Below are 27,652 nucleotides of genomic sequence, written 5' to 3' on the forward strand. Positions count from 1 at the left end.
ACAATTTGATACTATGTTCTGCTTTCAACATATTTTTTTACTTGTCTTTTCCCACCCTTTTGTCAGGAATTGCAAAGAAGTCTCTAATGGCAGATTGATGACTTCCCTGCAAGTACCCTGCTAAGTGAACTTAGTTGGGGATAATGAGACTTTTTAGAGCTCTGCTCATCAGGCTCTGTCAGACACCAGGAGGAGGCCAGACTCCTACCCCAACTGTGCTGCTGTGTTCTTTTACTTACTCTGTTAGGCAAGCTTTTGAGTTATAATTTCAGTAACTATCTGGTGCTGAAATGGCAAGATGTTCAGAGGTTCCACAGCATTTCCTCGAACAGGTAATTGTTGGGAAGGATGAAAGTTTGACAAGGAAGTTTAACAGATATGTATGCTTGTCAGAAAGATCTCTTAATGTAGAATCTGAGAACAGAATAGAGATGGAAAGAAGTTTTTGTATAGAAGAATAACAGATGTGTAAATTGACAATTGCTGGACCAGTCGTTACTGGACAGCTAAGAAAGCAAAGGTTGAGTTAGAAGGAGGTTTTATGACTTAGCGTAAAGGATATGTTGACCACAAACAAAAACATGCTTTTACCAAGCAGAAATAGGTCTTAGAAAAGCAGACAAGCATGCCAATATGGCAAGTAGAAAAAAGGTCTAAGAATTTTCCACTGTAAGAAAACTAAAAAACAACTTTAAGCTTTAACTGTAGAATCCTAACTGTGATTGGATAGTACTGACCATAATATGGTAGTGATAGTAGTTATGATAGGCTGTAGGTAAGAGTAAAGGTATTGATTGGTTGATTATGTATTAAGATGCACAGCAAAGACAAATATATAATGCATTGTAACCAAAATTAAGAGGTCTTCAGGCTTGTCTACATCTGGAGCTGACAGCTGTAGGTGCAGGCTCTGTCACCCACAACCCTGGACTGTTGTAACATCTCAGATACAATAAACTGCATTTTGAAGAGCTGCCTGAAGTCCCCCATTTCTCGACTCAGGCTCTTACTTATAATTTATTTCTTATTCCCTTGCTTGATTCAGAAAGTATTAGACTTGAATTCTGTTAATTTTACTATTAACAATTCAGTCTAGGTTTTGATTTTCTACAAATAGAAAAATAAGAATATCCATTGTACGGAATTCTGTGAAAAGGGCTCCTCATGCAACATAATTATCAGCTCTGGATGTGCTTGTAAAAAAAAATCTGCTGCTATGATGGTGGCTTCTTTTACTGAATCTGAAGATCTCCTTTGGGAGTAGCGGTATGCAATAGATAAAGAAAGCTTGGAAGATGGGCTTTGAAGAGAGTTTGATGCAAAACTTTTAGAAGTTGATCTCCTCATTTCGTAGTTCACATAGCAACAATTTATGAGACTGTTAGTCTGAAAAAATAAGCCCTAAAATTAGACAATACATAAAACTAATATTTAAAACTCTAAAACAAAATATGCATGAGAGCTTTCTATTTTAAGGATGTTACCAACTTTTCTTCATGCCATCATTATTAATTTTTTTAAATAATTGGGTTTTTTGTCATAAAATAAACATGAAGATCTGATTCACTGGTTACATATGGCACTATAAATTTGATGGGGAATCACACATTAGCATTCCATCTATTAATCTAGAAGTTCCAGCTGTCACCAGGGCATGGTAGCTCTTCTAAGAGCAAGTGAGAAACTGTGAAGCAAAAATTACTTGCAAGCCTTAATTTGGTAAACTAGTGCTTAGCTTAACAGAGTACATAGGAGTACAAAAAAGCAATTGCAAACTTGGTGTTGTGGTTCCATTATGACATTACAAAGGTTTGTCAAAATATAATTAAGGACTCTGAAATATTTCTTGTATGCCTACATCATTTCTTTATCAAATGACCTTCGTATTTTCTTGCTCTTATTCTACACATGGCAGAAATACACTAGTGTGTTCTGTGTTCTATTAGGGATTATGTCAAAGCAACGTATTGTTCAGGAATATGATCTAGTATTTTACTATCCTGCTCCACATGTTTTTAATTTGATATTAAACTCATGTTGGTTTATTGTTTTTAGTGATCTTCATGCTGTATTTTATCTTTGAAATCCAGTTCAATTTGTTGCAGATCCCAGTAGTTTCACTAGCTTTAATAAAAAAAATTTAGAAGTTATAAAAATGTGCATTTCATCAAGTTTACTGTGACTTGAAGATAATGCTGTGATGTCTAAGACATTAGTCTTTCACAAGGTTTTCAAAATATCAGAGTTCCTTTGAAAGCCATTATCATTTCAGAGGCTGGTGATGCTTTGTGCTAGATGCTTGAAAATCCTATAAATTTGAGCAGACCTGGGAGATTTGGATCTCAAGCTGGTAGAGGAAACCTTCAAAATTTATATTTCCCTTTATAAAGTGATACATCTGTGAACTGAAATTTTACTTCAAGCAAATTAAGTTAGTAGAAATGCTTTAGGTTTTTTAGTATTGAATTGATTCTGGCATGAAGAGCTGTGCTGATATGTTACTCTTTCCTGTAAGTATGGGTTAAGTTTCAAGAAGGAAGAAAAAGGCAGAAAATGCAGCAGTTACTTTCATGGATTCTCTGCACTGCCAGTAATGTTATTATTGGCATGGAAGTGTCCATTCTATTTGTGGGCTTTAATCCAGAATGCCAATTTCAAAAATCCTTTGTCTGTCCCTACAATACTGTAGGATTTCCTAATATAGTTTTTTACTGAGATCCATCAGTAATATTCAAGAGCTGTGAGCTGCTGAGAAACATGTAAGAGAATCACGTATTTTCAGAAATACAATCCAGCTATATTGCCCATTATGTCTGCTAGTGATCATTTGCCAAAAAGAGTCAATATCCATTTAAATATAAATATACATATGTGTTTAATTTCCCCTGAAGATGCTCTGAATTTTGTAGTCCATACTCTTGGTCTTCAGGAGAAAACAGTTTTGTTTTTAATAAACTTTATGTTCTCTTAAATTGCTTCCTGTATAAAGATGTTTCCAGCCTTATAGGCTACAAGAATATATTCAGTCATCTCACTTTTACATGTGTCTGCATAGAAAAGTATGTGTATGCTTGTAGTTGATATAAAAATTCATCTGTAGTTATCTGGTATTCCATCTCAAACTTCACAAATCTGAACAGTTCTCAAAATAGCTCTATGAAATACATCATTGTAGTTTTCCCCTTTGCAGATAAGGGAATTGGTGACAATAAAGGAAAGATTTAGTTCTTGTACTGACATTTGTTTGTCTTATTGTAACATAAACATTATTTTATGTGCTTTTTTGTGCTTTTCTTTCTTTACAGTATTTGACATTAAATAAATTAATCTAAGGGTTGACACATCCCCATCAAGGCTAGAGTTATGACTTAGAGTGTCAAGCTTTGCCTCTTTCAGCAATGCCTTGTACTTGGAATAGTTCAGAAACATCTGCAGTAACCTAATACTTGCAGGTCACCTCAGGTGGGTTTGTGCAGCGTAGCTTTTATCATTACATTTGTCAGACAGTTCTTGTGAAAAGGGCTTTTTTGATGGAGTCTATGCAGAGGAACAATTTAAGGGACTACAGAACCTGCCGGGGGTCATAGGAGAGAAGGAAGTGTAAGATTCTTGGAGGAATGCGTCATGTTTTGCTGAAATAGATTCTTCCCAAGCATTAGCATACCCTGAAGTTTAAAAAGTTACCTAATTTCTGAAATAATTCCATTGCTCTTAATCTGTGGATGTCTCAGAAGCCTTTCTACCCCTGGTGCTATTTTTTTACATGGGTGTGGCTGTATACTACTATTTTACTGCCATTTTCTTTTAACCATTCATGATTTAGGTAATCTAACACACATCGTTCGCAGCAGCATTTTATAGTAGCATTTGCAGACAACACTAAAGGAATATATAAATCTTTCTTTGACATTCTACTACCCTGAATGAGAAAATATCTCCTGTACTAAGTGGCAAAATTTGGAAAGGAAAAAACAGTGTATAGACAGTATGCCTTGCCTCTGAAATACTGAAACTCAGAGCATTGCTAGTGAAACCAGTGTGGAGTCACCGCAGTAAATGGAAGAATGGAATTGGCCTTCCCTATTTCAAAGTCTGTGTTAAAATCCTCTTGCTGAAAATAGATTTAGTGTTAAAAATGCTGCAAATACATGTTGTCTGCAAACCCTTGTTCAGATGTGAACTGTACAGATTTGCTTGTTTATACAAGTTCAGCTTTTATTACTTTATAAATTTGTCTTGATATGATAACAGGTACAGGTCAAAATTTCAAAAACTTGCCTGGTTTTGAAACCAGCCCTTATTTCAAATAGATGAACAGAGAGGTTTGTTCTTTTAAGTCAAAAAAAGTAAATGAGCAAAGGGCACTGTCGTTTCACCTGAATCATCTACCAGGCTAGTAAAAAATCAGGGAAATATCAGAGGTGCTTGAATTACAAAAGCCACCATTCAAGTTTTAGGTTAAAACTAGCTAAAACACTGGAATATGAACTATTGTTTCTGGAAATAAAAGAAGCTGTTAACGCCCAGTGAGGAGATTTCTTCTTAATAAACTTTTAGGAATAAATAAGAGAACTGACCTATTGATAAAAATCTACCAAAGGAAGTATAAAAAGTATTTACTTAATGGTCAAGTCGAAGTAGCTCCTGCTCATTGAAGGGGCCATGGACTAAATGACCTTTAAACCCTTCCAACACAAACTGACAAACTGCTGATTCTAAGGTAGCATGTGATGCTTTTTCAAGTCTCAGGTGGACATCTAATGAGAAAGGGGTCTGCTGGATGATGGGTGGAAGAGTAGGAAGCCTCAACCAGTCTGTATCAAAACTATCTCATTTTTAAAATGTTTTCTAAACCAGATATTGAACACTGAGGCTGATGCTATGTTGTAATTAAAAATATTGTTAAAAATCATAGATTGAACTCCAAAAAATCCCGAGATTGCTGTGGAAATGTCAAATATAATAGTAGTTATAATAGTAAAAAAAGGCTTCCTGTTCAGTCTGCTTTCTGAATTTTGATTCTGTAGGGCCCATATCAGTTGTCTTTTATTATGTCTTTCTGCAGTTCTGAGTGCCAGCCAAAAAATTTTGTGTTTCTGTGGTTTTGAAGTAATAAAGATAATGTTTGCATCTTCTTCACTCCTTCATGTTATTGAAATCGGAAGCTCTGGTTGTTTTTTTCTTTAATAACATGATAGATACAGCAATATGAAGTTTTCTCATCTGTACTTTTATGTCCTCTTTTACCTGTTTACAAGAATGGCATTTCCTTTGGGGTGTGGTTTATTTTCATTGTTGTTTGTTTGTTGTTTGGTTGGGTCTTTTTTTTGTTTGTTTTGGTGGGGTTTTTTGGGGTTTTCTTTGTTAGTTTGGTTTTTTTTACTGTATTGCATTAACTCTAATGTCATCAGTGGATTTTTGCTTATCTGACAAGTAGGAGGACAGGAATGCATTGTGGACAAGGCAATGAGGGCTAAGGTTCATGTATTACAGTGCATTGAGCATTAAGTGAAAGTCAGAAGGCTTTTGACTCTACCAGAAGCCATTTTCTTTTCTTTAAGAATATGCCATTATTTTCTGCCGCTGTATAATTGGTCTTAATGTCACATACAGCAGCTACTTGACTCACAAGAAACCTCACATTCAAATCATCATTTAAATTAATTTGTGGAAATAGTAAAGCTGATCCTTGTTTTTTCATGCTCAGGCTATGGGTACATAGTCACATACCCTGTGTGCCATAGAATCTTTGTAGGGCTCTTTGTCATGTTTTGTAAGCTTTCAAATAAAACATTATATTGTCTGTAAAAAGAAGGGAAAGGGGAGGAGAAGATGACAGTCTTACTGATTAATCAAAGAAGAAATGTCATAGAAAGGAAGAGGAGATCCCCTTTAGCAGGTTCTTGCTTGGGACACTGGGCCTTGTGCTTTTTCCTGGGTACTGGATTAGTTCTGCAGTTTCTAATGTGAGCTGGTGGTTTTTGTGAGCAGCATTATAAGTTTCAAAATAAGCACCCAATCCCAACCTCAGCTAGAGCAGTGCATGAGATTTGAATGCAGTCTATGAATGTCTAAATGAATGTATAAATGAATGTCTAAATGCTTTCTTGACATATTTTGGGTAGACTGTGTTCTCCTGCCTGTTTATAAACTTGTCTGATTTATATATTGCTATATAAATCACTGACTTTTGAATAAAATTGTATGAATTTACAGCAGGAGTCATTTATAATTTGCTCGTTGTGAATGTTAACAGAGCTGTTTATCTAGATTGCTATATAAATCAGTATTATGTTTCTCAGCTTAAATCATTTACATAATGTTGTTTAAGGCAGTCACCCTTATTGTGTCAAAAATTCAGGTTTCTTTTTCTCTGCCTTAGGATGTTTAACAAAAACTAAAGAATATAAGGGAAGAAAATTAAAATTACATATTATTAAGAGTCTTTTGAGAGGTGGTTGGTTGAAGTTTTCACCATAAGTCAGTCATGTTACAGGAGGAGGATAAAACTGTAAATAAATGTAATAAAACTGTAAATAAAAATGTAAAAAGGAAGGCACTTCAGCAGTAGAAACTGTTCAGATTCATAGAAAATTCTTCTGAGTACTTGTAAAACTGTTGCAAGGTGAAATGTTGGCATTGTAAACTAGCATATGTAAACACTGGCTGAACATGGCCAAGCTCAGCAGATGCCAAAACCGCATTGCCTCAGTAGTTCAGGGTTTGCATAGTGGACACAAGACTGAAATGAGTGTAGGAACTTTGAAATAGTTATGAAACACAGTGGTGTTTGTATAATGTAACCTCCTGTGATTCAGCAAATCATCCTAATATTTTGCAGCAATTACAGGATAGGCTGGGGACTGTTGTTCCAGTCAGATTCTTGTAACTTATCGAAGTCATGAGTCAAGTTTCAAAGAAATAAAATTCAGCTTTTATATCTGATTATTTTGTTGTTACATGCTAAAGCTACCTTTTACTCTTGAAGTAATCTGCAATACTGAGTTGACTCAGGCAATGTATGGCATGCTGTTTAGCTGTGAAAACATGGTTAAACTAAGCTGGGAAATTGATTCCCCTTTTGGATTTGTCTGGGTGATATTGGAATAGCTGGTTCACGTTTGTGTTCATTTCTGCAAGGCTGCTGTTGCCTTTGGCTGCCAGTCACATTGTGGGTGCTGGTAAGGATGGCTGCACTGTGCCCCTCAATCCCAAATGAAAATGAAGGCTGAACCTTGCAAACTGCATTCAGTCCTCCAGCTGCCAGCTTGCTTAGCCTGTGGATGTTGTGGTGGGGATGTTAGAAAGCAGTGACTGTGTCTGAAAGGTTTTATCACCTGTGTCTGCTGTGGTAGCTCTGTCTGATGGGAGCTGTCAAGTTTGACGTGTCACATTCATTAGGAGCTGTGAGGATGGATGATGCCAATGGGACCTGGGACTGTCAAAGCCCAACTGATTCTGTTGGTTATTTTGTTGGTTTGTTGTCACCAGCTTATGCTGGGGACTGGCTGGTCCTTTTTACGGAGGCATCATATTGGCTGTCTAACAATCAGGAAAAATCTGCACTCCTTTGTACTGACTGTGGAACTTTTTACAGAACCTTCAACATTGCTTTGTACTCAGTACTAAGAATCCCTTACTATTTTCAGTTCTGCTATCCCATCAATGCTTGGAGCCTTTTGGGTGAGTTTGCAGCAGAACTTCCTGTATTATGGCTGAAGGCAGATCTGTAGCAATAGGTATGTGCAGGGACGATAGCTGTAAGAGAATTTTGATAATTATGAATGTTTGTAAAACCAATATAAGTCAACTACTGGCTTTTTAAGAGGTCTGTGGATGTAACATTTGCAAAACTATATAGGTGGCAATGACCTCAAGGGTGGAAGACAAAATTAGCATCCTTCAGGGAATGAATTACAAAATTTTAGCTGTGTGAAAAAAAATCATGCTGATCACACTCAGTTAATTTTAAGGGTAAACTGCCTGATGAAGACTGCAAGGATCAGCCTCCTGTTTTCTAGTATTGCATCTCTTGCCTTTCTGTTCCTGTACACATATTTATAATAATGTAAAATTTCATCAGAGTATGGAAGTGGGATTTTGATAGCAAAAAAAAGTGGGGGAAGGTCACCTATCAGTAATCCTGAATAGGGCTGGTTTTTGGATTTGACCCTGATTTTGGTTCTGTTCTTAGCTGGCAGGTGCCTGGAGTTCTTTCAGTCTGCTTTAGGAGACTTTGTTTTAAAAACAGTAGTATTTTTTGCCTAATTATGAATGCAGATTTTGCATGTGTTTGAGATTTACAAGGCCTTGCTTATGTGAAACAGGCTATAAACTCTCCTTGGAAATGTATAGTAGTCTGGAGTAGATAATTACACTTTGAGAAAGGAGCCTCTGTTTCTAGTGAAAACACTGTGAAGTTATTTCAGAAATGCTCTGACCTCAGACGTTTCATATAACTTACACAAAATGCTTTCACATTTGTTCGGCAGCTCGCCGCTTGATCTCTGCCATCTCATAAACGAAAGCACAGAAGTCTCCCTGGGAAAAAAAGCAGCAAGTCCATGCTGTGGCCTACACAACTAGTGTTATTTTACTCACTCTGTGCTTTGTGTCTGTACCCTTAAACAGAAGAAACCTTGCCCTCCTTTAAACAAATCTGTCTCCTAATCGCGCCCCACCCCCACAAACCCAACTTTCGCTCTGATTTTTCTTCCTCCTTGCTTCCACTCAGTGTACACACACTGCAGTAAAAAAACCTTGGGAGAATTTCTCAGCAGAAATGGAAAGAAGATGTCAAAGGCTGAGGATAGGAATTTTCTGTTTAAAGTTGCAAAAACAATAGAGGACAATTGAAACAGTGGGGGAAAAGCCAGAGATGGGTGAACAAGCCATGAAAGAATTCCATTAATTTTTATTTTGATGAAACCCACTGGTTCTCTTCACTTGCATCCAAAAGAACCACTTTCATTTGCATTTGTTTGTTTGTTTTTGAGGCCTCTTGTGGAAAGCAAGAACATTGTGAATACAAGTGAAGAGACTTGTGAGAATGTTCACACCAGAAGTGTTTTTGTGGGCTTTTGAAAAGCTGTTTTTCATCCCTGGTACAATATGAAGACTTTTATGAAAAATTATGTGCTGGAAGGGTGACTTGTTGGAGGTGATGGTGCTTGCCACTCAGGGAGAGAAAACACAAAGCAAAAAAAGCCAAAACAAATTCTGGTTATGATGTGTACAGATCATATTCAGAAAATCCTGCATAGAAAAGGGAGACAAAAAAAGAGAGATATAATTCAGTCTTATTAAAAAGGCATGTTTGGGTATAGGTTGTACTTTCAGAGAACTATTAGCAGAGGAAAGTATGCAGGGTAGAGGAAGGGGCCACTTGTGCACTGGAGATGGCTGAACATAATTGCCAGCAATCATACCAGGGAGACAGTGCAGTAGTCCTGCAGATCTGGTGGCTGAGCCCCTCATGTGAGCTCTAACTTGTTTCTGTTCCAGTGAGCCAGCTTAGTTCGGGCAGCTGCTGTGATCTCTCCTGTTGTAGTTTCTACCAACAGGCAGAGCTGTGGCAAACCCGCTTCAGAAAAGTTATGAGCCAAAACCCATTAGAAGTAGGGCCACTCTTGGGTGTAAGAGCAGCACTGAGCATCTAAATGAAGGCAGCAACAGCTCCCACAAGACAACATCTGTTTACAGTCTCAGTCGTGTCACGTTACCTATAATTTCATGCCTAAGGCCCAAGAAATAGGATTCTGACTGTAGCAGATAGGGGTCATGCTATTTGCACTTTGCAGGCAGTGAGATATCCAGAGCCAGTAATGGCTTGATAATTCAAGGAGGGAGAACACGTGAGCACAACCCTTTGCTTGTGCTTTGCGTTCACTGTGGAGAAGGCAGCCGCAGCCTGCACTGACTGATTTTAGTTCTTCCCATCTTGCAATTTCTGTCTTACTGATGGTATGAGTTCACAAATTCACAAGCTCAGTGGCATGTATGTGTAAGCTTTAAAGCAGACCTGCTCTACTGTAATGTCACGTCACAGTACGTGTATGTGGAGACTGTAGCTAAAGGTAGACGGTGCTGCACTTAATTTTCGGTATGTATTTATGTGAACTTCTGAACTGGGAAAGGATAGTGGGATTTAAAGCATTAAAAAAAAAAAAATATATATATATATATGGAGAGACCTTAAAGGTGCAGACAGATTGTATCTATTAATTAAATTATTTTGTTTAATTTGTTTTTAAAGAGGCCAAGTGCTTGCAAGGCAATCAAAGTGGGCAGGGGTCATAGTTAATTGATCAGAGAGTTTCCACTCAGCTGGCAGTTCCCACTGTCCTTCCTGAAGGAGACCTGGGGACATCAGGAGGCAGAGTTGTTCCTGTGTCCTCTGCAGCAGACAGAAGAGATGGCCATGGAAGGAGAAGCATATGCTTTAATTCCTTTGATTCAGCAGCAGATGCTCTTCTCTGACATGCATCAGAAGCCCTTAAAACTAAGCAGAATATTGGCTACAACAGTGGTTTTCAAAGACTTGCCTGTGGTTGATCACGTCTTTAATGTACAGCAGACTGACCTCCATTCCACTGCATTTTATGTGAACCACATGAAATTTTGTCAGTGTTGTTAGTGACAATCTTTTCTTGTTCTGTATAAACCCTCACAAACACACACACACTGCCACACACTCTCTTTGTGTTATCACAGTGAACCATGCTGGCTTGAATGGCTCCTTCTCTGTTTACAGCTGCTTTCATATGTATCTCAGGTCCTTCTTTGTAATGAAACACCTGCATATCTTTCAGAAAGCTGAAGGTAGAGTCTGCACTGTGTAAGCAGACAGTTTTTTTCAGACTGATAGCATTTTTATTCACAAGGTACTAACCTGAAAAACTAGTGGTTTAGAAACCTGCTGCTAGCTTTCTGGAAAGCGCTCAATAAAAATGGAATAGGAAAGGACTTCCTATTTGTGGTTCTGTCACCTTACTGTTTGTTGGGTGGTGAGTAACAAAAAGTAATACTCCTGCAAAATCGTGTTACACAAAGTGCTCATTTTGCCTAAACAGTCTGCTTGAGACTAAACATCAGTATTGCCAAAAAAAGGAATAAAACCCCTACTTTTAGAATTTCAAATCCATTTTTCTTTGGCAGTCTAATACAAGGAGGGTGCCAAAATACATGACAGATTTATATGTATTTGAATTTATTAAGTGCACTTGCAAAGAAGTTTTACAGTCTAAGAAAACTTTTTTTTATCTGATAGGAGATAATCTATTGTCCCTAAGTGAAATCTGTAGATAGATATTTTGCCATTTCAGGCATAGTTTTGCTTGTCTAAGTATACTGATTCAACACACATTAGCAAACTATTCAAGAAATAGTGTGCAGTTCCTATTATTAGTACAGTGAAGAAACCATCTCTGGAGTAGCACTGGCATTCGGAGTTAGAATTTATAAGGAAATATATTGTTGAGAAGAAATTGCAGATTGACACAGACCTGTTTCTTGCTGTATCCTAGGACTTCATCAGCATCAGTAATTAATCTTTGCCTTTGTTTCTTTCAGGGCCCTCCTGGTCCAAAAGGCGAGAAGGTGAGTTGATGTTCGGGTGATTCTTACAAGAGACTGGAAAGCCCTCCCAGCATGAACTCAAGAGACTGTTTGTATTGATGCAGTGAAATGTTAGATTATGTAAGAGAGCTGGGTAGCACACAGATGCTGTGTTAAACCTATCATCTCATCTTTCCACTTTGCAGGGAGATCAAGGTGATCAGGGCCCTCGGGTAAGCATCTTAAAAAAATGTTACACTTCCCCTTCGCTGAGTAGGCAATTACTCTTTAGTGCAAAACTAAATTAAAATACACTGTCTGAGCTAATTATGCTTATTAGCTGCATTTACCCTGCATGTTGAAGTGTCTGCAGGACAGTAATGCTGAACGTGAGCAGGAAGTGTCTGGGAAGATTTGAGTGATCCCATAGTGTACAGTTTCCATTATGGGTGGAAGCAGGTTCCACAGTGATTTTGCTCTGCTGTATAAAGCTGGCTTTCCTAACCAAACCATTCAGTTTCCCCAGCAATGTGTTCATGCCATGCATGGGCTTCCACAACGCAGAGGGCCAGTGAGTTTCTAATAAATATACTTCTGGATTTCATGTAAAATGTAGCTAATACTTAGTGAATTGTAAACAAATATAATGTATGCATGTATTAGCTTTTTCCTGACATATATGTATTTAATATTTTTAATAATAACAATATTATCACCTTGTAGTTACAATCCAGACAGAACATGATTTAACTTAGGAAATGAGAGGGTTCTTTTAATTTCTAAATGTCATGTTTATTTTAACAGAGAAATAGAGGAATACAGGAGTGTAAGTTTGAATAGATTGGCTGTGCTAGTTCACTCTTCTTTACATCTGTGCTTCATTAGAAAACGCTTGGTTACATTGTTCGGATGATACAGTAACTCTCTTTGGTTACATGTTTATAATTTTTCCCATAACAGTATGTTCCATTGATTATTTTCTTCTGTTAACTATGTTAAATATTTTGAATTTGCAGCTTTATTTCATTCTACTGTTTTGTTTCATACCATTTGATTTAATTGGATTTTACATTTTTTTCAGCCAGTAAGAGTATCTGAAGTTGCAACATGCTTTTAAGCTGATTTTGATGTTCTGTTAACTGCCAGGGTGTCCTGTTGTGCTTGGTGCTAGGGCTGCACATCACAAAGACAGTGGCCTGAGAGTGAACAGCTTTAAATATTATTTCAGTTGAAACTCATTAGGTGTTGGAAAACTACTTAAATAAATAAAAAGGAAGTAGAGAGTAAAAACAAGAGCAATGTGCTTTTTTTCTAGGTAACTAATAAACAAACTAAAGGTTCTAAATAATGTAAAGATTTCCTTTTAACTTCTAAGTGAATTTAGTGTCTCTCAGAGGCCATACTGGGCTGTGTATTTTGTCTAGTTCCGTGCTATAGAGCTTTGCAGGGAAAGTGAGGAGAGAGAGGTGCAGGGGAGGAGAGCAGTGCAGCGCCTCTGGCTTAGGAGAGGATGCTCCATTCAGGTGGCATAAGACAGGCTCGAGCACAAGTGCTTGCACTAAGTGGCCTTACATGCAGAAGAATGCATGTTCTTACATTTACAGTGTGTGATCCAAAAGAACAGGAGAACAAATTTGATGCCAGTATCAGAGAAAGGATGCAGTAACAAATACGGAAGAGCAGTGTTGTGAAGAGCATTACATAGCTGAGGATAAGAATCTGGAATTATGACTGTCAGAGAAGTTTCCAGGGAAAGCCACAGAGGTCTGAACACTGGAGAACAAATGAAGTGGTATCAACACAAGGGAATGATGATGCAGAAATTTTGCCAAAATGTTGAAGAGATGTAGATGCAAACTATTAAGTGGTTAAGCATATGTGGCTTTCAGTCACTGGTCTGGAAGCGTTGGCAAGGCCCAATAAGAAGATGCAGGTTTGGTCAGTGTTACTGCAGTGGGACCTCTGCTGAGCAGAGATTGTCGAGTCCTACTTTGCCAAGACATACTCCTTATACAGGAAGGCAGAAGAGTCCTTAGTGAGCCATACAAATCATGGCTATGACTGTTTGTGGGTTTGGTAAATCAAGTGCAGATAAAAAGCGAAAAATATCCAACTGAGGAATTCATATATAAGGACATCACAATGTTTTATCTGAAGCAGCAGCTGGCACTCAAGACTGAATTCTGTATCTGATTACAGAAAAGGAATTCAATAAGGTCAGCAGTAGAGAGGAATAGGTGGTGACTAGCATCTTGTGGACAAGCTGAAACTTTACCAACTCTTTAGCCAATGCAGGTTTTAGTAACCTACTTCCTGTTTAAGTATATGGGCCAAACTTGGGAAATTTGCCCAGTGTTGTTGGTTTTCCCTTAATCTATTTTGAATGTGTTCTACAGCCTCTTCTCCTTTTTTCCCCTTCATATTTCACAAGTAATAAGTACCATGAAGCCTCTGACCATTTTCTATTTCTTGGTACAGCAGTTATCTCTTCTGATAACTGTCTTCAGGGTGAGTCTGCTCAACCTGCTGTGCCAGGGGATTTACAATATAATTAATAGAATTTTTATGTGTAAGCCACTCATGCACCAAATGAAACTAAACCCATTTAGTCCTGGTTGGTTACCTTTGCACATAGTATTCCATCACTGTGTGTGTAAAATAAATGGGTTTGGAGGTAATGGCATACAATATTACTTTCAATAAATATTGTACCTGAAAGTAACTGGGGCATGACATTGACACTTGGATTTGACAAGTTTGCAGACAGGTTGGATATAGTATCTAAGAGCAGTGAATGTTTTACTGCTAATTCATCTTTTACAGGTAAGGAACCTGAAGTTTCTTTGGGTTTATATGTTTACATACTGGTTTGAAACAAGTGTTTAACTTCACAAAAACTGTTAGCGTTCCAAGCTACAACTGAAATTTCAAAATTGCCCTTTTTCTTTAGAAAAGATGCTTTCTTTCCTCCAGGCATTTTTGTAAAAGAAATCAAAATAAAATGTAAAGACTGTCCAAGTTAAGATGAGATCTTAAATTTCCAAAAATCTGCTGAAAAGAAAATAGAAAGATATTTGTGAAAACATTTTGCAGGAGGCAAAGGTATTGTTTTCTGTCCTGCACAAGGTTTTTTCACCTTGAGATTTTTGAGGGTTCATTCTTTCGGAAATAATTTTAAAACATAAAAATAGTCATCAGTTATCTCAAAATGTTCAGTCACTGGACATGTAGAGTATATACTGAACTGATTTGAAGTTCAGGTTTTCTTGAAAATACCTTGAATAAAGTCATAACACTGAGAATTCAGCTGTGCAAATACCAGCCAGAGGCCAGGTATATATAGTTTTAGAATAATGTGGCTGGGGGTTTGTGGGTTTTTTGTTGTTGGCTTGTTGTTTTTTTTTTTTTAAGAATCTGAAGAGTTTTCTTAAGTATTCAGATATAATTTTTGGATACTTCATTGTGCAGAGATGGCATAAGGGCTTCAGTTGATAATGCCCTGTGGCTTGATCTACCAATGTCCATATTGTGTAGAAAATATGACATAAAACACATTCTAGTAGTGTGAGTGATACAGAAATTCACCCTGAGTGTGAGTTTGAGCAGCAAGTTAATACAGCTTTTAATCACATGAGACCACCAATAAGGTAGCGATGGTGAGTCCTGATATTACTTGTAAAAATTATTATTTATCTCTTTATATGTTTTTATATCAAATCTCTTAATTACTCTAAAGGTCTGGTTGACTAAACATTTAGGTCAAATGCAGAACTAGGTGTCCTTGATACCAGTGTAATAAATGGTCATGTTAATGTATCTTTTGGATGCTCTTCTTTTTGCAGAGGGCATGGCTTCATGAAATGTCTGTGGAGATTTGCTTTACTGTACTGAGCCATGAGAAAATTAAAAATGATGGAATTTAGCCTGTGGACTGTATAAATGGTGATATCAGGCTGCTCAGCTCCAGTTGTTCAGCTCTAGTCCAATTAAAGAAAAGCCTTTGAAAATTTAATGATGGTAGAATTTCAAGGGCTATATTGTCCAAGTACAGACTGTATCTTAATAATGGAAATAGGTCTTCAGAGGTGAATGTTTGAAAACAGAACTGGTAGTGTGGAATGTCTTATTGGATGTGGAGGGGAACTTTGTAATCAAGGATGAGGAAAAGGCTGAGGTAATTAAAGCCTTCTTTGCCTCAGTTTTCAACAGAAAGACTGGTTGTCCCAAGGGCAACCAGCCCCCTGATCTGGTAGACAGGGATAGGGATCTGAACAGATCCCCTGCAATCCAGGAGGAAGCAGTTAGTCCTGATGTGCCACTTGGAAACTCACACATCTCTGGGGCCAGATGGGGTCCACATGAAGGTACTGAGGGAGCTGGTGGAAGGGCTGGCCAGGCCACTCTCCATCATTTATCATCAGTCCTGGCTCACTGTGGGAGTCCCAGATGACTGGAGATTGACTAGGTGCCACCCAGCTAGAAAATGGTCAGAAAGCATATTTTTTTTGATTTTATGTTGCTTCAAGCATATAGCACAGTGCTGCTTTAATTTCATATTTTAGCAGTGTGATTACACTCATGGTTGTTTCTTCTGTTATTAATTGACCTGTTTAAATCAAATGATAGATCAAATTATAATCTATATCTAGATATTCTTTCAAACTGCACTCTTAGTGGGCCACTTTTTTAAATAACAATATTTAAAAAGCATTAGTGATTCCTTCTGTTAACAAAACTTTCACTGAAGCAGAATAATTGAGAAAACCACTGGACATCCAGTTTAATGCCAGTCTGTCTTTGAGCAGTTAATTTAATTCATAAGGCTTTGTTTCCTTATCTGCCACAAGGCAACGGGGGTATTTACCTACTCCATTCCTGGGATTAATTATCAGCACTTCACTGGCATTGGGCTGTTGTGGCTCCCCTGTTTTCCATTAAGGCAAAACTAGGGTAACAAATTGGAGCAAGGTAACTTGGCGCTCTGTAACTAGGCAAGGTTAGGAACGAACTCCGATGATGCTGGCTGCCAACTCTGTCTAAAGCATTGGGACACTCAGACTTGAGAGCCAGAGTTCATAGGAGTATAGCAGTGCCCTTTTGGCTGTGAGTGGCTCTCTAGGGCCAAGCTACTCCTTTGATGTTCAGCTCCTGAGGTTCCCTTGGGGAATGCAGAACAGCTGTGACACTCCAGAGAAAGTGCCACATACCTGCTGCTGAGAGGAGGATGTTGTCATTCCTGTCTTAAGAGCCTGGCAGTGTGTGTCTTCGCTCTCCACCAGTTGGTTTGCATCTTGCCCCTTTTTAGTAATGCCAGAGGAATGGTGAGGAAGGAAGTCTCTGTACATCCTGTTCCTTTTTCTACAGCCCTGTGCTGTGGCTGAAAATACATCATGTAGTTGTTGTATCTCTAACTACAGCTGTCACACAGAAGTGCTGCAACACTGAACATTCGAATTGGACAAATTTGATTGAAAACAACTCTTAAAAAAATTAATCCAGTCCTAATAAGCATCAGAGAAGAAGCTTGAACCACTTACCTGCATCACATAACTGCAGCAGTTAAAAAAATTGAAGATAAACATAAGCTGGGAGAGAAGATTTTTGTTTTGAGGACCAACTTGGTTATGAGCCAGCCCATATCCAGTTAACTGGATGCCTGCTCTCACTTTCAGTGAGAGTAGCAGGTTTGCCTCATTTTATGGAGGTCAGATGTGTGATTGCTCATCAGAACACCTAATTGAGTTGTGTAGAAAATACATTTTGCCTCACTGAAAATTCATTTACTAATGGGACAAAAGTAGAGAAGTGTTGGCTTTGTCCAGTTTTATTCAGTTTGACTGCAGTGTCAGGTCGATTTCACAAAGGTCATTATAGGAAATAAGGCTTTTATAGTCATCTGTTTATGGTAGATCTTAAACACTGCATTTTTACTATTTTTTTTACAAAGTCTGGATCATTATGTATTCAAATCAGAACTCTTTGCTGAATGTTTACCTATGTGAAAAGAAAATTCTGGATTCTTGTTGTGGTGTACTGTTTTTGTTAGCAGATTTGCTGCTGGAGAAAGCAGCAGTTATGATAAAAGGCATTATATAAGAGAGCTCCTGCTGAGAGTCCATGGCACTGTACAGGGTGATACCAAACACTGTATTCCCTAGGGCAGGTACAATAATTAGCCACAGGACTGGCACTCAGTCTGAGGGATTAATTAGAACTGGAGGTGGTGTTGGAGAGAGGCAGAGCAGCCATAAAGAGTGTCAGGATCACTCTGGCCTGAAGCCTGTGTGATTTGATGTGAAATAGCAGCAGCTGGCTGTAACCTTAGGAAGTGCAAGAGAACAGCAGGTGGTAATTCCTGTCTCATTTACCATGTCTTCACAGGAACATGCAAGCTTGTGCAGCTTGGGTTTATTGGCAGGTCAGAAGGAAAATCCTAGAGAGGACTGTGACATTTACTATACTGAGCAAATGCAGTAGTCAAACTGGAGTGTATGCAGCACAGTGTCAAACCAGTAACACTGCTGCTTAATGTTATCATACTTGCCTCTGACAGGGTTATGATGGCCTTACAATATTGACCTTGTGTGGACCAATGGACAAAGCTGAGAGTCCTGTGAAAAATCTAGGACAGCTAGTGGGAATTACATCCTTCAAGGCTGTGATGAATGTAACAGGAGAACTATTTCATCCAAGTAAAAAAATAAAAATCAGACAGAGGGAATATTACAATGTTTTGACATCCCTCAGTTTTCTCAGTAGCCATAGTATGGGGCAAGTTGGCTTTACCTGCACTTTCAGGTGGGTAATGTTGTCCCATGGCTGTTGGCCTCCATCAGGCATCATGTTTTGCTTGGCATTTGGGCAAAAATGGCAGTGAGGCATGCAGCAACTGTGCTAATTTGGAAATTGTAACCGGCTAGCTTTTCAGGGTGAGCTTGAGTAGCTGTCAGCAGAGGAATTTAGTAGACCAGTGGTCGCTGTTGATGACTGTAGTGTTTTGTATTCTGTTAGGGCCTCCCAGGGTGTAGGACAAGAACCCTTCCTATGTGCAGTTCAAGAATCAAACCAAATAAAGAGAAAATTGAGCAGCTTTGAATCCGTCATTGAGAACAACTTTCGATAGGGAAAAAAATAAAACAGATCCAGGGGATATTTGTGGCTATATTTATAGCAGAGTGACAGGAAAGGAAGAGAACTCATTTTGTGGGAAGGATAGCTCTTTTTATGCCTTTTTAGAAGCTCATTGTGTACCAGCATTATCTTTCATGGATGCCAGAGGGTGTAATGCCTTCTAAAGCCTCCCACACATGCAAAAACTATGGACCTGTTGTAGAGTCTGCTGGGTTCCATTTAGTGTTCCCATGTTTCTGGCTCTCTCCAAAGATATGTGTTACTAATGGGGAGATGATCTAGGTCCCAGCTGGCATTGCTTGTGTCTGACTGTCAGGTTTGAGATTATGACCACTTTGGGCAAAGGAAAGAAAGCTTTGTTCTACTTGGGAACAAGCTGGAAGAAGTAACTAAGCTGCAGATGAAAGAATGGGATGGACCCTTTTCTCATGTGTTGTTCATGTAGGCAGAACACTGCAGTACTGACAGCTAGTTTTGAACTTGCCTGTGTAATGCTGGGAAGCTTTGGGAATGCTGGGACTGGCCTGTGAAGTGCTGAAAGTAAATGGTTCTGTGTACAGCCACATAAATCTTTCCCAAGACTTTCATTGCTTCTCAAGGAAAAAGAAAATATTTCATGACGAACCACTATATATTCTGAATAAGCACCTTTCTTAATTAATTCTCAGTTCTCCTACATGTTGAAGATATATATATAAGATATATATCAAATTTAATATGAGTTTAAAACATCAAATTGCAAATATGCTAATTTAGAGGTAACTGAAAATTGCTGTAATTCTAAAGGCTGATGAGTGAAAATGAAGTTGTTTAAAAATTTTCTGTTTATCCATTTTTTCAATAAATGTCATTTATTGCTTGCTATTCAGATTTTACTTCTTATGTAGGTTTCTTGTTTGTGCTCATTTCCATTACATGGGTATTGTAGTTTTGTCTAGATGAGAAATGGATCATGTGCACAGCAGGGCTAATGAGTCACAGATGTAAAGATTCTGACACAGTACTATCTATATAACTTCTTTAACTTATATTCTATAGTAAGATAAATGAAAATTTGATACATCTGTTTCTTAAATGATGTATCATTCCAGTCTTACCAGTGTCTCTGGAATGAGTCCCTTTATATGTTGTGAGTTTTAGCCTTTTTTGGTTTTGTTTTCTGTTTATTTGTTTCTAAAGAGGAGATTTCAGGTCACTGAGCAATGTGGTTAAGCCACACTACGATTCATCCCAGTGAAGTGGGAAAGCTGCATTTAACCACTGACTTTATAGGGTCAACTTACAGGGTCTCAGCTTCACCTCACGGATGTAGAGCAGGAATAAAAATGCTAAATGCATCTCCAAGATGCTAGTGAAGAACATGTATGCAACAAAAAGTAACTCTGCCTTTTTTGTAAAGACTGGTGTAGTCTTTGTGATCCACAGGCTCTCTGGTGTGATGAACAGAGCAAGTATTTGCCACATTAAAAGAATCTGCTGCAGCTGAGAGACCTGGCAGGCTGTCCTGGCCTGTTGGTGCTCCCCAGCAGGCCAGCTGGGCTAGGAAGAGCTCATGTGCTGCAGCAATGTGGGCTGCACCAGCGGAGCCGTCACACAGGACTTCCCTTTAGGAGGGGCTAAGCTGGCATGGTGCAGATGTTTGCTCCAGGAGTACCCCCAGAGGGGCTGTGCCAACTCTGCCTCATAAAGGTGGTCTGTGGGCATATAGGAGCTTCGAGCTCCCTGGATGTATTTAATTTAATGTTCCTCAGCCTAATGTCTCTCTGCCATTGAACAAGCCTCTGCTTCTGACAATGTGCTGTGCTAAAGGCAAGGAGAAGATTTAGGGATTTCCTCTTTAGGAATTCACTGCTCAACTGCATAAGGTTTTGGCTTTATGAGAAGGTTTAATTCACACCCTACAAGGCAGCTCAAGAAAAGGTGTTGAACTGAGAGCAGAATTCACCCCCTTATAATATTGTGACCACAGGCCACAATCACCAGACTCTTCCCTTTTTGTGCCAGTACAGTACAAGTTCTGCACATTTTGGTAGAGTAAAATATGATAAACCACATGTGGCATATAGCAACTGAGGGAGTAGAAATTAATGTGGAAATACTGCTATGTATGTCTTGAAAACTTTGACCATGGCCATCATGGACTACCCAAGATCTAGCAGTAGATTTATGTTCAGTGTTCATAGTTGTATATGTGCTACCAATTTATGTGCTGAATGTCATATGTTAAACAGAATGTGTGGAGCAGGATATTAATTATGCAAAGCTCTTCAGAATATACTGCCATGGCTGTCAGCTTCTGCAGCAATCCAGAGTCAAGGCTTTCTACATAGATCTCAAAGTGCTGTAGTACATTTAAATTGAAAATGGCTCAACCATTTCAACCATTATCTGCTGGCTGATAGTCTTAACAATTTTCAAATGATCATAGCAATTGTAATTTTAAGGAAAGACACCTTCATGGGATCGCTCCTTCTAAAATCTCTCTATTTTCATTGTGAAGTATCAACTTGCATCTGCCATGCAGTGCAGACCTAACTCTGTTTCCCATATGACAGAGAGGCCATTTCCTGTCTGTCAGCAGTATGGGGTGTACTAAATGTAGTGTTTGTTCTGTTTGTCTGTTAGTAAATTGTCTCTGTGATGTCTGTGTCGTGCTGTTCTCGTACCATGTTATGCTGTGTCCCTAGGGTCTGCCAGGCTTCCCCACAGTTGCTGCTCTGCACAGTAATCAGATCCTCACCGTCAAGGTTTGTGGCTGACACGTACCTGTTCAGTCAGGTCTCTCTGTATCAGCATAACAGTGCACATGAAAAATAGTTTTTAGCTTTTTATGGAATACCAGTAAATTCTTATGGTGGATCTAAGCTAGCCCTCACTGCCTTTGCTTTGATCTAAGTACTCCTGATGCAGAGCATGGAATCAAATCTATAACTGTGTACCTCTGGAAATGCCTACATTCCCTATGGTCGTTGACAGTATTTTATTTTCAGATGAGTTTTTTTCTGTTCTGCTTCCCTGAGGCATACATGAGCGTGGAAAATGTCAGTGAACTCCATCCTGGTTACACGTAGAGTCAGATATTTGTGTTAGATATCAGAGGTTTAATCTGTACGTCCAGATTTTTTCAAAGTGGATTTGCAAATTAAGCAGGAAGCAATCTGGTCAAGCTGGAACTTCAGACATTATAAAAATAACACCATTCTTCATGGCACACTATGCTGGTTAGAAAATCTGACTGAAAATTGAACTGGTGCTTTGTCTCTAGAAGCTTTGCTGAAAGAACAACATATAAAAATACTGATTTTTAGAGCCCGGGTAATGAAAAAACTAATACACATGCAGAATTCTCATGCAAAATCTGGGGAGAAAACAGTTACACATTTAAGTCACTGTATATGAGTTAAGTCATAGCAGTATGTCCTGTACAATAAAGGTAATCTTTTTCCAAAATAAAATGCACAGTTTCTTTCAGACAGAAGCACCAGTTCTTTTATAATAGCTATTGTAAATCTAATGAATATGTCTTTATTTCTTTCTCGGGCCTTCTGATGTCTATTCTTCAATTCTCTCATCTCTGATCTTCAACCTTTGACCTCACCTGCCTGATCAGATGGTGTTTCCTAAAATCAATCATGGGTTTCTCTCTGCTGATCAGCAGCTCATTAAACGCCGCCTCATTAAGGTAGTGCTTCATCTCACTGGAGTCTGGTTCTTCTTTACATTCAGTTTACTCTTTGCTGTACCTTTTTGTCAGATGCTATCTTATAACAGGTTGTTCACTTGAAAATGCTTTGAAATGCAGCAACTGTTAATGGTATTAACAGTAAAAAGACCATGGGTGGCTTTGCGAAGTGAGACATGTTTGAGACGCCAGCAGCTTTTTCCAGCGGTTTGCAGTGATGTGCTGGAAATATCTAAAGCTCCATTTTGGGGTGTCTTTCCTTTTTTAGAGGGGAAGGTAATATGTTTTGACAACTCTCTTCAAAATTGACTTTTACAAATTGATAGGTAAAAATGAAGAGAGTTAGCTAATTATCACTATAAAACAGCCTCCCAAAACAGATGGAAAATTATGTACAACTCCATCAAGAAGCAGTTATTTTCCATGCTCGGTTTTGAAATCTATGCATGTATCATTCATGGGCTTGGAAAATTGCTGTGAAAATCTGTATATTCTCAGATGCGACTTTTCTTTTTTGCCTCAGCTTTGTTATGATTATGCAAATCATGAAGCAAAGAGATGCTTATCAAAAACAGTCACTTGCTCTGGAGAACTAGATGAGTAAAATATTTCAAGACCATCCCAAATTTTGGCATGTGTGCTGTAGAAAAACAGGCAGTTTAGAATCTGCACCTTCTGCTCTGTGGCTGATTGCACCAAACCAATACAAATGTTGGTCTTCAAGGCAAAGTGCTGTTTCTGCCATAAGCAGTGAAGAAGCCACTGTCCAGTTCATGGCAGCTTCTTCCAGCCTGTCTCACACTCTTTATGGGTGAATTGATCTGTTTTTATGTGGTTGATGCCTCTAAAACAAATTTGTGATGAGTTTTTTATTGGTTTAGGGGGACCAAGGACAAGCTGGACCCCCTGGACCTCCAGGGCCACCAGGACCCAGAGGTCCCCCAGGAGATACTGGCAAAGATGGTCCTCGTGGGATGCCTGGCTTAACGGTGAGTTACGCTGTTGCTGCTTTGGTGTGCACATTTCTCTCAAGTGTATGCCAGCAGAGCAGCAAAGACATTTTCTGAGGTAAGACTGGCAGGTAAGACACGGGGAAGCTGAACCACAGGCAGGTTTCAAGGTGTACCTGAAGTCACAGACACAGAGAAGAACTATATAGCAGGGCCAGAAGTAAGACCAAGGTTCCTTGCCTCCCACCCCTGGCAGTTTCCCTACACTTTCTAAGGTTTCTCAGTCACTCAGTGATGTTTAATAGCTGTGTGAGGAAAGTCCGCCCCTTTCCACAAGTAATAAATGTTTCTATTCAAACTTCAAGATAAAACTGAATTTGAGGCCTCATAGCATGGATGGGCTTGACTTCTTTCTCACTTCTTAATGGTTTAACCTCAAAAGTCATGGAATAAAGTAATAAATTGTTGAAGCTGCCCAGGGTATGATGAAGTTTGAAGTTAGATTCTGCCATCTTTAAACAAGAAGAACAGTAACATTTTCTTTGGCTCGGTACCTGTAGTTCATTAAGACAAGGAGCAGAATCCAGTACATTGTGTATTGTTTGTTTTAGGCACAGGATGAATCCCACACTTCTTAAATGGATGCCTAAACACATGACTTTTTAGAAAAGTATGTGCTTTATTTTAGTTTCATGTTTTGTGTCCGTCTTACTTTTTATGCCTTTCAAAGAAGTATCTCTCTTTTCACCATGGATGGCACTGTGTTATCAGTGTGGAAATGGAATCACAAGCAGGAGAGAGACATGAAAAATCAACTGGCACATGTACAGATGCACACACACATTCACATCCATGAAAGGTGAGGATTGTGGCCAGGAAGACACATAGGCAACCAGCAAGGTGAGGACCAGCACTGGAAACAGAAGCTGGTTTCTTGAAGAAAAAGGGTCACTTGTTACATGGGGCCAGGATGGCATGCATTTTTCCTGCAGGGCCTTTTTAGCTAAAACTGAGAAAGAAAGTACTTACACTTCTGTTCTAATCCTATTCAGTTATTAATTGTCTAAATGTGATATACCATGATAATAGTGAAATGCTGCTAAAATTTCTTGTTAAAATCCAGCAAATCTGGCCAGTAGAGACATGTAGTATTCTAGAGCTGCTGCTGTAGTTTTGGCTTGGCTTTTTTACCACTCCTGCCCTCAAAAGTTCTATCTTAAGGTTATGGAGTGACATTAGAAGTCTGTAGGTCTCATGATGATTTACTTTGGCAACCATCTCATTTCTTGTTAGTCCTGTGGCACATCAGGCACTGAGCCTCATCTAGATCTCAGTTGTGTTCTTTTATTGTAGTTAAATGGACTGTGGTTAGCAGAGTTGGTGCTGGTTTGATCTACTAAGGGCAAGGCTGAAGTCAGAATCCGTTTCTGATTGCAGCAATGCTGTTTTAAGAATTCACATACATAGATGGGGCTAGCAGAACCAGCTGGCCTTGCTAGTTACAGTGTGTTGTTTTGTGCTTTTTAGCAAAGGGATCATTAGTGTTTCTCATAACAGGAAAGTCATGCATTTTATGCAATGAGGTCATTTCATTTTATAATAGTTCTTTAGTGACTTTGACTTTAGATGGCAAGAGAGAGTTTCTTTTTATAGTTTTTAAGCTGTGACTATCTTAAGCCCTATAACATTATGGAAAATCAGTTCATAATACTGCTTTAGAGTCAGATACAAACAAGCACTCAGGTAAAAGCCATCCAGTTTGCTGCCCCTCAGGTTCTGTATCCTCAGGTTAATGTTCCTGATCCTCAGAGGGCTTGTTGCTCCATGGCTGTGTGATACACACTCAAATAGGAGAACTGTAAAGGGAGAAATTAGCTGAGAGGGAAGGACAGCTTTGTCTTTGAGGTAAAGACTTATGTGGACCTTTGAGCTCAGGAGCTGAAAACTGCAGCTGCACTGTGCTATGAGCTGGGGCACTGCAGCATCACACAGCTATAGGAGGATGTCCTTAGAGTGACCCATGACCATTAAGCAGATATTGCCTTTTTTACAGGGTTAGACAAGCAGGGCTTCTCTTCCAGCCTGTCCTTCTCAAGTAAGAAGGTTTACAGGCACCACAGCTGTAAGATGGTGTTTTGGGGCAGTGACTGGCCAGAATGTGTGCCCCCATGGCTTCTTGCTCCCAGCTGTCATTGGTGTGCTTGCAGATGCTGCGTGTTTGCTTCCGAGTGCAATGCACGCATACCCAGAGAAGCAGCTCTGATTCTTTTCAGTTGCCAGGAACAACAACATCAGAGCAGTTCTCATCAATTTTATGACATGCTTTCTTTTATGACAAAGCTGCTAAAGAAGACCCTGCAGCTGGGCTGATACAATAGTGCATGGACTGCCCTGTGCTGAGTTGGGTTTTTAAGGGAGTGCTATGTAAACCAAACCACTAAAATGATAGGAGCTCTGGGTTTTTTTGGATAGGTATTTTTAGCCCATATTGTATGACTGATACGTTTTATTGTATATGTGTTCATATGGGAAGAAAGGGGAGAAGATAAATTCTGACTGTATGTAGAGTTGTGCCCACAAAATGAGAATACGTTGAGGAAATGACGGGTTACCATTTTGAAAGCCAGTCCAGGTATTTAACAGCTGAGTAATAATTTCATGGCTTCAAAATACCAATATTCATGGTTTTATGGAGCATGGTAATTGGCAACAGTAAGTTCCGCCTGCTCACTGAGGTGATGATATAGACCAGTAATCTTGGAATATATAAACTGTGGGATACAGCACATATGTTAAAATAACCTTTCTCTGTGTCCTTTAGCACAGTGGAATGGAATATGTTTGGAACCAAGGGACAGAGTCAGAACACCAATATTAACTCTTGCCTTAAGAACTATACCATTACATGATTGTGAAGTAGTGCTTCTTAAGATATCTGTGATTTGAATTATCAGGTTAAAAAGCAAGAAATTATTATGTTTAATGTGCAGTTATCTGCCATACCTGTTTATGAATAAAATTCTTGAGATAATTTATTACTAGATAGAAAACTGGATTCAAGATGTGTTGCTGAAGTTATTCACTCCTTTTTTATTTGAAGGGTGAGCCAGGAAAACCAGGAGAACAAGGATTGACAGTAAGTATCCTTCCAGTTTTCTAAGAAAGTGTAACGTGACATATATATTTTAAAATGAGAAATTCCAAAAAGCTTTGTGGCTGTGTATTTCCTGACCTTCCCATGTCACAGGCTATTTGAGGCCTTATTTGTGAAGAAAACACAAGAAAGAAATCATCCTCTGTTTAAATACAGTCACCTGTCCCATAAGGCCGACTTCTTTAATCTTGGAGAAGCAGAAGGAAATAAAACAGCTAAGGTCACAGTAAAACAAGAAAGAACCAAGCCAGGGGTTCCCAGTTCCTGGCCCCCTCTTCACACTGTCTCTGAAGCTGAGCTGTTTCTACCTAGAGACCACTGAGCAGCACAGGAAGCATCTACATGTTTTATGGGCCAAAATTCAGGCTGTCTCTGTGACAGGGGCTCTGGACCTTTGCCTGACAGAGCAGTGAAGAGACAGCACTGAAACTGTCAGAAAGTTCTTCTGTTCTGAGGTTTTGGTTTTTTCCTCTGTGTGTGTCAAATACTTCCAATTCATTTGGAATTAAATTGAAGCTCCACTGGTTGTAAATCAGCTTTAGCCAGAAGTTAAGGCATCATAAGTTTCTGCCTGTCACATATTCCCAGAATGGTGGAACATGCAGTGCTTCTTCTCCCTTAAGATCTCTCTAAACACAGTCATTTTTATTTTTATGAGAGATGACAGATTGTAGCTCAGGGCATGTGGTTTTGATTCCTGAGTGCTTCTGAGGAGGAGGATTATCAGTAATAATCAGCTCAACAATCAGTACAGATATGATTGCTGTCTGAATTTGTGAAGATGTAAACAGGTGCAATGATATTTTACCTTGACAAATTGCAAAATACTTTCAATTGACAAAATCCAATATCTTCTGAAAGAAAAAAAAAAAAAAGATTGCGGGACTTGGAACTATCTGCTGTGATCAGGTAGTTGAAGTCTTGTAGTTTTTCATTTTGCAGTAAAGGTTTATTAATTTTACAATCAAAGCCTCCCAAAGGTACTACCTCATGTTTTAACATGCTTCTGTGCTCTTTTTTACTCTGTTCTTTTGGTTTCTGAGTGCCTGTGAACAATAGATAAAATAGCTAGGAAGGGAGCGCTTTTGGTTTGTTTTCTTGGATTTGGAATATTCTCCAGTTTGACCTCAGGACAGAACTCACTCATGTTCTGCAAAAGTGTTTTTCTATTCAAGACCA

At 38.8% G+C, this 27,652-nt stretch overlaps 1 protein-coding gene across 17 annotated transcripts in view; it reads left to right on the forward strand.

Annotated features, from left to right (window-relative positions):
* The window catches only part of COL25A1 (collagen type XXV alpha 1 chain), a 291,232-nt gene that overhangs the window by 183,418 nt on the left and 80,162 nt on the right, over positions 1 to 27,652 (forward strand). For 16 of the 17 annotated variants that reach the window (XM_085578995.1, XM_085578980.1, XM_085578989.1 and 13 more), the window contains 5 exons: positions 11,572 to 11,598; positions 11,763 to 11,789; positions 22,298 to 22,369; positions 23,251 to 23,358; positions 26,420 to 26,455. In XM_085578995.1, coding sequence (XP_085435121.1) covers positions 11,572 to 11,598; positions 11,763 to 11,789; positions 22,298 to 22,369; positions 23,251 to 23,358; positions 26,420 to 26,455 — 270 coding nt within the window. Of the gene's footprint in view, positions 1 to 11,571; positions 11,599 to 11,762; positions 11,790 to 21,374; positions 21,435 to 22,297; positions 22,370 to 23,250; positions 23,359 to 26,419; positions 26,456 to 27,652 lie in introns of all 17 variants that reach the window. The other variant, XM_085578982.1, reaches the window with a different exon arrangement.

The sequence above is a fragment of the Lonchura striata genome, chromosome 4 (genome assembly GCF_050655825.1).
Source record: "Lonchura striata isolate lonStrDom1 chromosome 4, ASM5065582v1, whole genome shotgun sequence".
Taxonomy (NCBI): domain Eukaryota; kingdom Metazoa; phylum Chordata; class Aves; order Passeriformes; family Estrildidae; genus Lonchura; species Lonchura striata.